Below are 12,613 nucleotides of genomic sequence, written 5' to 3' on the forward strand. Positions count from 1 at the left end.
GTGGTTTAATAGACAGTAATTTTCATAACTTAGTCTTTAATAATGAGTAATCTTGCATATAATTTCCTTGGCAATATATTGGCCTGACATATATTATTTTGGAAATTTACTTTGAGTGTAAAAAGCGCTAGCACCTACTTTGATTCATAACAGATAGAAGTGAACAGAATCAATGGTATTTTTAAAATAGTTATTTGATAATGTAAAGCAAAATACCCTTTTTTTGAATTTTTTCTAAAAACTCTGTTCAGATGTGACCAGTGTCACTTTGGAAAGCTTCTGTAGCTGGCTCACAGCTTGCTCTCCGTGACACACTACGAGGTCTCAAACATCCTTGTGAGTGCTTCCAAAGTTCTCCCTTCAGGTTGTCAGCATTGTGGTTTGCTTTGCTTCTAAATTTAGTGCATTTAGAATTAAAAAATTTAAATTCAGAATACCTCATTAAATGTATTTTTGGAAATATTTCAAGGTAGTATGGCTTGTCATTGCAGGTTTATCAAGTAGAAGATGTGTGTGAGGAAGAAATGCCAGAGGAGTCTGATGAGTGTGCAAGGATGGACAGAACCCCTCCACCCCCCACCTTGTCTCCAGCAGCTGTCACTGTGGGGAGGGGAGAGGACTTGACATCCGAACATCCTTTGTTAGGTGAGGAAATACAAAGTACGAGGATTCTATTTGATAGATGTCAGTAATAAAATTTTTTTCCATTAGAGATAGTGTTAAACTAACCATTACTGTTGTTAACTGTAGCAAAAGATAGATTATATTTAAAAAATTTAAATGTATGAAGAATATTGTCTTATTAAAAAATAAAAATTCTTGTTTTCTTGGAAAATTCTTTAACAGCAGTGTAAAGTTATTGGTTTATAAAACCTTTAGTACCACCCAAAGAAAACATGATGTTTCAAGCATTATAATTATTACTGGCTAATACAGATGTGTTTCATGTGCCAACTCACATTCCTGTTTTAGCTATTTCTTATTTAAAAATTAGAATAAGAGACTGGGGAGATGGCCCAGTGTGTAAAGCACTTGTTGCTCAAGTATGAGGACCTGAGTTCAAATCCCCAGAGTCTATATAAAGCTAGGCACAACAGCACATACCTATAATCCCAGTGTTCCCATAGTTAGAGGAGACAGGAGAATAACCAGAAACTCGAGGGAGGGCCAGGTAGCCTGATGTGATTATCAGCAAATAACAAAAACACTCCATCTAAAAATAAGTAGAGTCAGAGATCCACATCCAGGGCTGTCCTCTGACTTTCACACATGCTTTCATGTATGTGCTTGTACACACACACACACACACACACACACACACACGCACAGTATAAATCAGACTAGTAGGAGATTATGTTAGGGGCTGGCTACTTGCTGAGCATGCACAGAGCCTTGGTTTCAGTCCCTAGCACCATATAGAAAGCCCCAGGCATGATGACAGTGCCTCTAATCTCAGCATTAAGTGAGGTGCAACATGAAAGCATTGGCCATGACACCAGTGGTCGGCAAGTGACTTTTGTACGCATGCCTTCTTTCTTCAGAGTTCTGTTCTCACTAAAAGCCTACATATTAGCTGTTCCACCTCTCTGCGTTAGCACTGACAGTCAAGGGTTGATGCTACTGTGAGTAGTGACTCCTTCCCAATAGACATTTTCCGCTCAGTCTTACTTGGGCCTGCTATGTGATCATGCAGCATTTCCCCAGTCAACACACACAGCAACACAGAAGTTGAAAGAAAGCAGCATGCCTTCTGAGAGGATTCAGAAGAGCTTCCTGCTCTGAGGCTACAGCCTGTAACCTGCCCAAATCACTGAAATTCCTACTTCTATGGATTTGGGGGTCCTTTTGAATTTTTTAAGTGAATATATGTCCATCTGAATCATGTGGAATAGACAGGAAAGTAAGATATTTATTATCTATGTAGCTTAAAAATGGATAGAAACTCAATTGACAACTTTTGTAGTTTTTCTTGAGATGATATTTAGGGCATTTGCAGGTTCTATGGGGAAAATAAAAATATGTAGGTGCTAATTTTGAGCATATTAGTGTAGTCTATAGAATGGGGATGTTGTATGGATTAAATGAGACAGAGGTGTGATGTTCTTGGAGAACAGTAGATGTGCAGTCCTCTTGTGCTCACTCCTAAGCCCTTTCATCTCTGTAGGGCACATGGCTAACCAGGAAATCCCCTTTCTTTCAGAGCAAGTGGAGTTGCCTGCTGTGGCCTCAGTCAGTGCTTCCGTGATCAAGTCTCCATCAGACCCCACCCATGCCTCTGCTCCTGCACCTCCACTCCTCATCCCTGCTGCTTCCACGAGGAGCAGCAGCACTTCTCTGGCCAGCAGCACTCCCAGCCTGGAAAACAAGCCTCCACAGGCTATTGTGAAACCACAGATTTTGACCCACGTTATAGAAGGCTTTGTGATTCAGGAGGGGCTGGAGCCGTTCCCTGTAAGTCAGAAGCTTATTTGTGTTTTTAAAATTATTTGTAGTGACACAACACTGTCTTAAAACAATTTTCTACTATTGTTCTCTAAGAAAATGCTTGTAATTTTAAATTTCAAGATTGACTTGTTTTTAAATGTAGAATTTTAGCTGTCTAATCTTTTAATGTATTTCTCTATACAGGTTCTGAGACTTTTTCACCCCCTTTGGTTTTTCATGACAGGGTTTCTCTGTGTGGCCCTGGCTGACCAGGATGGATTTTAACTTATAGAGATCCACCTGCCTCTGCCTCCTGAGTGCTGCGTTTAAAGATGTGTACCACCTCTGCTTGGCCTGAGACATTTTGTACTAGCCATTTCTGATCTTAACTCTGCTTGTCTGTCTGGAGATGCTTTTATGATGTGTCAGAATTAAATATGTTAATGTATCTAGCATTTACTAGCCATAGCTATTACTGATTGTTACCAGTGTAGTGTCAATTACACCTTCACTTTTTCTTCTACTTGTTTGTTTGTTTATTTTTCTTTCCTATTTTACATCCTGACCACAGTTTCCCCAACTCTTCTCCTCCCAGTCCTCCACCTCCATCTGTTTCCCTTCAGAAAAGAGCAGCCAGTCCTCCCAGGGATATCAAACAAACGTAGCATATCAAGTTGCAGTAAGACTAAGCACTTCACCTTGTATAAAGACTAGACTAGGGGACTGGAGAGATGGCTCAGTAGTTAAAAGCACCAACTGCTCTTCTGAAGGTCCTGAGTTCAAATCCCAGCAGCCACATGGTGGCTCACAACCATCCGTAATGAGATCTGACATCCTCTTCTGGTAAAGACAGCTACTGTGTACTTAGATATAATAATAAATAAACCTTAAAAAAATAAAAAAGACTAGACTAGGTAATCCAGCAGGAGGAAAAGAGTTCCAAAAACAGGCAAAAGAGTCAAAGACAGTCCCTGCTCCCACTGTTAGGAGTCCCACAAGAAGACCAAGCTACACAACTAATACATGCAGAGGACCTAGGTCAGACCAGCTCCTTGAGTCAGTTCAGTCTCTGTGAATCCTTATGGGACCAGGTTAGTTGATTCTGTGGATGTGTGTGTGTGTGTGTTTTGACCCCTCTGGGTCCTGCAATCCTTCCTCCCTCTCTTCCACAGATTTCTGAGCTCCCACCTAACATTTGACTGTGGGTCTTTGTATCTGTTTCCATCAGTTGCTGGATGAAGCATGCTAGCCTCCTGTTTATTAGGACTATTATTAGGGATCATTTTATTGACATTCTTTTTTTCCCCAAACTTGTTTGGTTCTATCCTAGGTGTGTGTGCTACTCGTTCCTTGGTGTTTAACCTCCCTGGGTTGTTGGATTATAGCATGATTATCCTTTATTTTACAGCTAATGTCCACTTATGGTACATACCTTGTTTATTTCTCTGGGTCTAGGTTACTCAGGGTGAATTTTTCTAGTTCTATAGTATGTGGGGTTTGCTTTAATCCAATATAAACCCAACATAAGTCAAATCATAGCTCAATGAAGTTGACAAAAAATTGGCCACAGAACAGACTCAGGAGCTAAACTACGACCTGTAGAAGTGCTGCACAGCATACTTAAAGGATTAAAGCATGACACTTTAATAAAGCAAGGGGGAGCAGGGTGGGCTGAAGTACTGTCCAATCACATTTTGATATGAGGTTGAGCAAGGGAGTTTTCACCAGTCAGGTGAGGAGTTGGTTCCTGGGCCTAGGAGCATGAACTTGTGGGACCCTGCCATCAAGGTGGAGAAGTTGCCCTTGAGATGTCTGCACTCAGACAAATGTCTCCTTGGGCTACCTGGACTCTGACGACTGTTTTCTTACAACAGAAGCTGTTAGCTATTGGAAAGTCCCCAGCTCCCCTGGGACCTGGGACCTTGAATTTAGCTTCTTCCTATGATTGAATGGAGTCTAAAAATGAAATGGTAGTACTTAGAATAAGTCTCTTTTGCTTGTTCCTAACAGTACCATCCATTTTGCCTGCAAATTTCATGATGATTGTTTTTAACAGCTGAGTAATACTCCTTTGTGTGAATGTACCACATTTTCTTTAACCATTCTTTGGTTGAGGGACATCTAGTTTGTTTCTGGTTATTATGAGTATAACTGCAGCGAACATGGTTGAGCAAATGTTCTTGTGGTATAGTGGCACATCTTTTGGGTATATGTCCAGGAGTAGTATAGCTGGGTTTTGAGGTAGATCTATTTCTGGTTTTCCGAGAAACTGCCTAATTGCTTTCCAGAGTGGCTGCACAAGTTTCCACTCCCACCAGCCGTGAGGCTTGTTCCCTTGCTCCACATCCTCACCAGCAGAAGCTGTCATGAGTGTTTTTGATCTTAGCCATTTTGACAGAGTCATTTTGATTTGCATTTCCTCAGTGGATGGCTAAGGATGTTGAACATTTCTCAGCCATTTGAGATTCCTCTGTTGAGAATTCTCTGTTTAGATCTGTACACCATTTTTCAAATTGAACTTTTTGGTTTGTTGGCATCTAGTTTCTTAAGTTCTTCATATATTTTTAATATTAGCCCTTTGTCAGATGTGGGATTGGTTAAAATCTTTTTCATTCTGTCGTTTTGTCCTATTGAAGGTCACTTTTGTCTTACAGAAGCTTTTCAGTTTCATGAGGTCTTATTTATTAATTGTTTATCTTAGTTCCTGTGCTATTGGTGTTCTGCTCAGGAAGTTGCCTCCTGTGCCAGTATTTTCAAGACTAATCGTCTATCAGGTTCAATGTGTCTGATTTTATGTTGAGGTCTTTGATCCATTTGGACTTGAGTTTTGTGCCAGAATCTATTTGCATTCTTCTACTTGCAGACATCTGGTTAGACCAGCACCATTTGTTGAAGATACTTTATTTTTTCATTGTATAATTCTGGCTTCTTTGTAAACAAACAAGCAAACAAACAAACAAACAAAAAACCAAAAAAACCAGATGATCAAAGTGTGTGGATTTATTTTTATTTATTTTATTTTTAAAATTTATTTATGTATGTGAGTACAGTACCTGTCTTCAGACACACCAGCAGAGGACATCATATTCCATTGCAGATGGTTATGAGCCACCATGTGGTTACTGGGAATTGAACTCAGGAACCCTGGAAGAGAGCAGTGTTCTTAACCACTGAGCCATCTCTCCAGCCCCTACCTATCTGTTTTTATGCCAACAACCATATAGTTTTTATGACTGTTGCTTTGTACTAGAGCTTGAGATCAGAGATGATGTTGTCAGAAGTCCTGTTATTGTACAGGACGTTAAAGATATCCTGGGCTTTTTGTTTTTCCATATGAGGTTGAGTATTTTTCTTTCAAGGCCTGTAACAAAAAGGTTGTATTGGAATTTTGATGGGAATTACATCGAATCTTTAGGTTGTGGTGAGATAGCCATTTTTCCTATGTTAAGCCTACTGACCCATGAGCATAGGAGAGCTTTCATCTTCTAATAACTTCCTCAAAGGCTTCATACAGGCCTTTCACTTGCTTGGTTAGAGTTACTCCAAGATATTTTATACTATTTGTGGCTATTGTGAAGGGTATTGTTTCCCTAATTATTTCTTTCTCAGCCTGTTTGTCATTTGTATGTAGGAAGGCTACTGATTCTTGTGAGTTAATTTTGTATGTAGCTACCTTGTAGAAAATGTTTATCACTTATAGGACTTCCCTGGTGGAATGTTTAGGGTCACTTATGTATGATATCTGTATGAATGTATATCTGCCAATAAAGATACTTTGATTTCTTCCTGTCCTGTTTGTATCCCCTTGATATCCTTCAGTTGTCTTATTGCTCTAGGTAAGACTTCAAGACTTCAATTATATTGTATAGTATGGAGAGAGTAGACAAACTTGTTATGTTTTTGATTTTAGTAGAATTGTTTCTGATTTCTCTCCATTTAAGTTGATGTTGATTGTAGTCTTGCTGTAAACTGCCTTTATTTAGGTATCTTTTGTATTCCTAATATTTCAAGACCTTTAGTCATGAAGGGGTGCTAGATTTTGTTAAAGGTCTTTTCTGCATTTAATGAGATGACCATGTGGTTTTTGTCTTTTTGTTTGTTTATATGGTGGGCTAAATTTATTGATGTATGTATGTTGAGATATCTCTGTATTTCTGGGATGATGCCTGCTTGATCATGGTCGATGATCTTTTTGGTGTATTCTTAGATTCTGTTTGTAGTCAGTTTATTAAGAATCTCTGCATCTATGTTTATAAGGGAAATTGGTCTGTAATTTTCTTTCTTTATTGAGTCTTTATGTGGTTTGAGTATCATGGTGACTGTAGCATCATAAAATGAATTGGGCAATGCTGTTTCTGTTTCTGTGTTGAGAAGTAAATTGACAGATATTGGCATTAAACCTTCTTTGAAAGTCTGGTGGATCTATCTATCCTGTGCTAGATCCATCTTGCCCTGGGCTTACATTCATTGATCGGTTGGCTTTTAATTACTGCTTCTAATTCACTAGAGGTTATAAGTTTGTTTAAATTGCTTATCTCATCCTTATTTAACTTTGGTAAGTGGTATGTATCAAGAAAATTAGACATTTTTAGATTTTCCTATTTAATAGAGTACAGGTTTTTAAAGCCTTCCTCATGACTCTCTGGATGTCCTTGGTGTCTGTGGGTATGTCCCTATTTTCATCTCTACTTCGTTAAACTGGAACTTCTTTTTCTACCTTTTAATTAATTTGGATAAGGGTTTGTCAGTTTTACTCATTTTTGCAAAGAATCAACTCTTTGTTTCGTTGATTTTTTTTTTTTTTTTTGGTATTTTTGTTTGTTTGCTTTTATCTTCTTGATTTCAGCCCAGAGTTTAATTTTTTTTTTCTGTCTATTTCTTTTGGGTGTGACTTCTTTTTTTTTTTCTTCTAGAGCTTTCAGGTGTGCTGTTAAGTTACTATTATTGGATCTCTCCGTGTTTTTTTTTTTTTGTTATTTATTTCTTTTCTTTTCTTTTCTTTTCTTTTCTTTTCTTTTCTTTTCTTTTCTTTTCTTTTGGTTTTTCAAGACAGGGTTTCTCTGTATAGCCCTGGCTGTCCTGGAACTCACTTTGTAGATCAGACTGGCCTCGAACTCAACAATCTGCCTGCCTCTGCCTCCTAAGTGCTGGGATTAAAGGCTTGTGCCACCATGCCTGGCATTTTGTTTTTGTTTTTTAATATAGACACTTTTTAGCCTTTGGCGGTCAGATAGGATGCAGGGAGTTTTTTCTATTTTCTTGTATCTGTTGAGACTTACTTTATGTCTGACTGTGTCTCCAGTTTTAGAGACAGTTCCATAAGGTGCTAAGAAGAGGGTGTAGCCTTTTGTGTTTAGATGGAATGTTCTGTAAGTATCTGTTAGGTCCCTTAGGTAGATGACGTCGGTCAGCTCCAGTGTTCTCCTTGTTTAGTTTTTGTCTGGATGACCTGTCCACTTGTCGGAAGGCAGTATTGAAGTCTCTCACTTCAGTGTGTGACAGGCGATACTTGATTTAAGCTGTAGTGGGGTTTCTTTTATAAGTGTAGTTGCCATCATTTTTCATGCATAGATGTTGAGAATTGCAATGTCCTCTTGGTGGAGTTCTCCTTTGTTTATATAGGGTCTTTTACTGTTTTCTGACTAGTATTTTGTAAGATATTAAATGCTACTTTCTACATCCATTTGCACAGAATGCATTTTCCATGCTGGACCCTGAGGTGATGTCTATTGCTGATATTAACGTATATTTCATGGATGTAGCAGAAGAAGGGTGGATCCTGTTTTCAAATCCATTTTGTCTGTGTCTTTTTATTATGAAATTTGAGAACTTTGATATTGAGAGATATCAATGAACAATATTTGTTGATTCCTATTTTCTGTTGTGGTGTGTGTGTTTGTGTGTGTGTGTTTCTCTTTTGATTTGCTGGTCTGGGATAATTTATTCCTTGCATTTTCTTGCTTTAACCACTTTAGGTTGGAGTTGTTCTTCTAGTACCTTCTGTAGGGCTGGATTTGTAGATAGAGGTTGCTTAAATTTGGTTTTATAATGAGTTGTCTTATTTTCTCTACCTATTGTGACTGAAAGTTTTGATGGATGTAGAAGACTATGTTGAAATCTTTGCTCTTTGTAGAGTCTTCAGCTTCTCTGTCCAGACCCTTCTGGCTTTTAGAGTCTCCATTGAGAAGTAAGGTGTTATTCTAATATGTCTGCATTCCTATGTTACTTGGTCTTTCCCCCTTGCAGCTTTTAATATTCTTTTGTTGTTCTGTACACTTAGTGTTTTGATTTTTACATGCCAAAGGGGATTTGTTTTCTGGTCCCGTCTGTTTAGTGTCACTGTACTTTTAAAAGCCACCAGCAAGATGGCACAGTAGGTAAAGGCCATTTCCATGCTAACTTGGCAACCTGAGTTTGGTCTGTGGAACTCACATAAAGGTAGAAACAGCATAACTAACTCCATCAAGCTGTTCCCTGCTGTCCACATGTGTGCTTGGTACATGCTTTCCCCTTCACTTATCATCACCATCAGAATAATATTAATTTTAAAATTTTAAGTTGGGCCTGCTGGTGCATGCCTGTAACCTTAGTTAATTAGGCTGTTGATGTTGGATTTCAAGTTCAAGGCCAGTCTGGATAACTTAGCAAGATTATCTCTCAAAATAAATTAATACAGAAAAAGATATAGGAAAAAAAAGTCTGGGGGCAACGTGAACTGGGGAGAAGGCTCAGCTTGTAGGTAAAGAATCCCCTATGCAAGTATGAACACACTCATGACTGACCTTCACCACCAAACTACAAAATGTCTGGACACAACCATGCAGTAGAGAGCTCGTCTTGGGTATTCAAGGTACTAGGAAAAAGAGATAGTTGCTGAATAATATTGTGAAACATTAGGCTCTGCATGGATGTTGCATAGGAATATAAACCCAGCATTGGACAGAGGCTGAGCAAGAGGATCTACGTAGTGAGAAGTGATCTGAAAAACATTCTAAGGCAACAGATGAGGGTATAGCTCAGTGCAAGACCTTGGAGTCAATACCTAGAACTACAAAATACATCAATTCAAACATCAACTGCTTCCCCTTCAACTCCCAAATACACTGAGAGTTGGGACCTTTGCTTTCCCTTGGTGAGGGGTCATCTGATCCCTTCTCTTCCAATATTAAAAGTGCAAAGAGTCATTTGATTGTAAGACTTTTTAAAAGCTCCATACCTGAAGCCGCAGTACAGTCTATTTGACAGACCCTGCAGCATATATTCTACTGGCGAGCAGTAGTGTGTGTGCATAGACTACCTTTTACCTGAGGGATAATTGGTAGCTTTAATGATTGGATCTGATCACCGAGTAAGTAAATGTCACAGATAGCATTCATGCCAAAGTGGTCATTTTAAAATTAAACTCACTTATTTCTGAATTATTTTTATGTATTATTTTTATTCTCTTTTTCCATTTAAAGGTGAGTCGATCATCACTGCTGATAGAACAACCTGTGAAAAAGAGGCCTCTTCTGGGTAATGAGGTGGTAAACTCTGTGTGTGCTCAGCCGGAGTTGCAGAATAACACAAAGCATGCAGATAACTCATCCGACACAGAGATGGAAGACATGATTGCTGAAGGTCTGTGGATCTCATAAACCCTTTATTCAACCTAGGCGTTTACTTCTTGAAATAGGGTGTGGTTTTTTAGTCTCCATAGATTTGCACTTGGAAAGAATTCAGATTTGTTTACATACTCACTGTATGTACTTGACTAGAATAGGGCAAGCAAACCAGTCTTATAATTAAACAACAAAAAAGCCCAACAACATTGATGTTGATTTGATGTCTAGGTAGGGCAAGTTCTATCATACATGAGAGAAAGTATTTTAACATTTTTTTGAATCAAGACAACCAATTCTTGCTTTTAAAAAGCAGACCTAAGTAACATGAATATTTTATTGAATTTGCTTAAAAATAAAGAACATCTGTGTATTTGGTTTTAGACTTGTTACTGTGATGTCTGATATGAGATTTTAGGTTTTTCTTTAACAAGCATATGTAGGTTGTGTAAAGCATAGACTCTTAATCTCAGGGTCAGGGGTTCAAACTCCACATTGAGTGCCAAAATGTTGTTTTTAAAACAAAATCCCAAATGTTTGATTTACCAAGTGAAGACTCAGGAGCCAGATGCTGTGGTGAAAGCCTGCGAGCTCAGAGAGGCAAAGAAAGCATCCAGCTAACCTTCCTACTCTACCTACCAATGTTCCAGAAGGAAACAACTCCTCCTCCTCCTTCTCCTCTTCCTCCTCCCCTCCTCCTCCTCCTCCTCTAACCCCCTTCTTCCTTCTCCTCCATGCTGTCTAAATATCCTTCAACTCAAAAGAGCCTGCTTTCTCTTTCCTGGGCTTTCTTATGTTCACTCTCTATCAGCTGGTTGCTTGCTCCACCTCTTGACTGAACTTGACTTTATTTAGCTTTTGTTTACAGGAAGTTCTTAGATTAAAGCTGTGTGCTGGGGCTGAGCCACACCACAATAAGAAACAGGTTTTTCCAGTTCATAATCTCAGGTTTCACAATGTGATCAAATATCCTGCAACTGTGCTGTCCTTATTGTAACTGGATGGATATTCTAGTTACATTAAGGATGTTCTCGTCAGTCAATAGATGATAACATCTGTTTGAAGAGAAAAGTACTGGGCTGGAGAGATGGCTCAGTGGTTAAGAGTACCAACTGCTCTTCCGAAGGTCCTGAGTTCAAATCCCAGCAACCACATGGTGGCTCACAACCATCCGTAATGAGATCTGATGCCCTCTTCTGGTGTGTCTGAAGACAGCTACAGTGTACTTAGATATAATAATAAATCTTTAAGAGAGAGAGAGAGAGAGAGAGAAGTATTGCTGGGTGTTGGTGGCACACGCCTTAAATCCCAGCACTCGGGAGGCAGAGGCAGGTGGATTTCTGAGTTCGAGGCCAGCCTGGTCTACAGAGTGAGTTCCAGGATAGCCAGGGCTATACAGAGAAACCCTGTCTCAAAAAACCAAAAAAAAAAAAAAAAGAGAGAGAGAGAGAAAAAAAAAAGTACTGTTAATCTCCTTACTGTGAAAGACTCCTCCTCAACTGACTCTATTTTAATACTGAATATCCCTTATAAATCCAAGCGATAAAATGTCTGAGGGGGAAACAAACACGGGAAGATACAAAAATGATGTTCTCTGCCTTGAGTCTCCTGTTTAACACCAGCAAATGCTTATACTGTGTTTCTTGTTTCTAATGAGGCTCTGAATGTGGTTAAAAAGAAAGACTAACCAACAAAACAAAGCAAACTAGCTGTATCATGTAGGAGGATCTTCATGAGAGATTGTTGTTGATCATTTTGATCATGATCCTACAGTTGCTGTTGCTTTGTTTGATGTATTTAGTCAGGACTTAAAATAGTGAACTCATTAACATCTTTCCCTTAGTAATTATCCTTACTATGTCTAAAATTAATTTATTCTTTTACAAATATTTATTGAGCTTGTGTTACTATATTGTGTGTCTCCATGCATTGTTAAGTTTAGCAAAATGGCAAGTCCGTAAGCAAATACCCACATTCCCTTTGACTCTGACAGGATGGCACCGGTCAGTTGGTATTTTATAAACTTTTGCAAAGTATTCATCATTTTACTTCTTATTTGAACAACCAAGCCTGTGATAGGTAACACTTGACTTTTACTAACTTTTGGTTATTATTTCAAGTTCAGTTGATTCTTTCTGATGTAAAAGGTTGTTAACCATGAAATGTTGCAAACATACCTGGGGAGAAGGATCTGCCGAGTCCTTGTTACAAGGCTCATGCAGGACTGAGGCCCAGCTCAGCTGCGCTGCCACACTCACCTCGTGCATCCTTTGCTTTTCTCCCTCCCACCCTTCCCCGTGTCCACTGTCTTCTCATTCCACCTCCTTTGCTCTCTCTGGATTATAGTCATTTTATTTCACCGAGACAGTGGGACATCTTAAAAGCAGGTATTTTCTAAAATAATTAAATAGCAAGATTCTTTGGTTGAGTGAGTCTGTCTCTGGCCCAGGCTTTCCACATCAGTCCAGGTGCAAGTGATACTCCAGAGAGTCACTAGCAAATTCCAAGGGCAGACGTGAAGGTTAGGACTGACAAGCGGCTTTGTTCCAGCCAGCTCTAGGTTTTTGGAAGGGGCAGAATATTTCAGT

General features: G+C 39.0%; 1 protein-coding gene across 5 annotated transcripts in view; it reads left to right on the top strand.

Annotated features, from left to right (window-relative positions):
- The window catches only part of Phc3 (polyhomeotic homolog 3), a 68,828-nt gene that overhangs the window by 37,395 nt on the left and 18,820 nt on the right, over nt 1–12,613 (top strand). For all 5 annotated transcript variants that reach the window (XM_029474909.1, XM_021157279.2, XM_029474910.1 and 2 more), the window contains 3 exons: nt 492–645; nt 2,201–2,451; nt 9,885–10,044. In XM_029474909.1, the coding sequence (XP_029330769.1) occupies nt 492–645; nt 2,201–2,451; nt 9,885–10,044 (565 nt within the window). The remainder of the gene's footprint in view (nt 1–491; nt 646–2,200; nt 2,452–9,884; nt 10,045–12,613) is intronic.

This window comes from Mus caroli, unplaced genomic scaffold, assembly GCF_978045245.1.
Source record: "Mus caroli unplaced genomic scaffold, Mus_caroli_1 scaffold_3, whole genome shotgun sequence".
NCBI classification, from domain to species: Eukaryota; Metazoa; Chordata; class Mammalia; order Rodentia; family Muridae; genus Mus; species Mus caroli.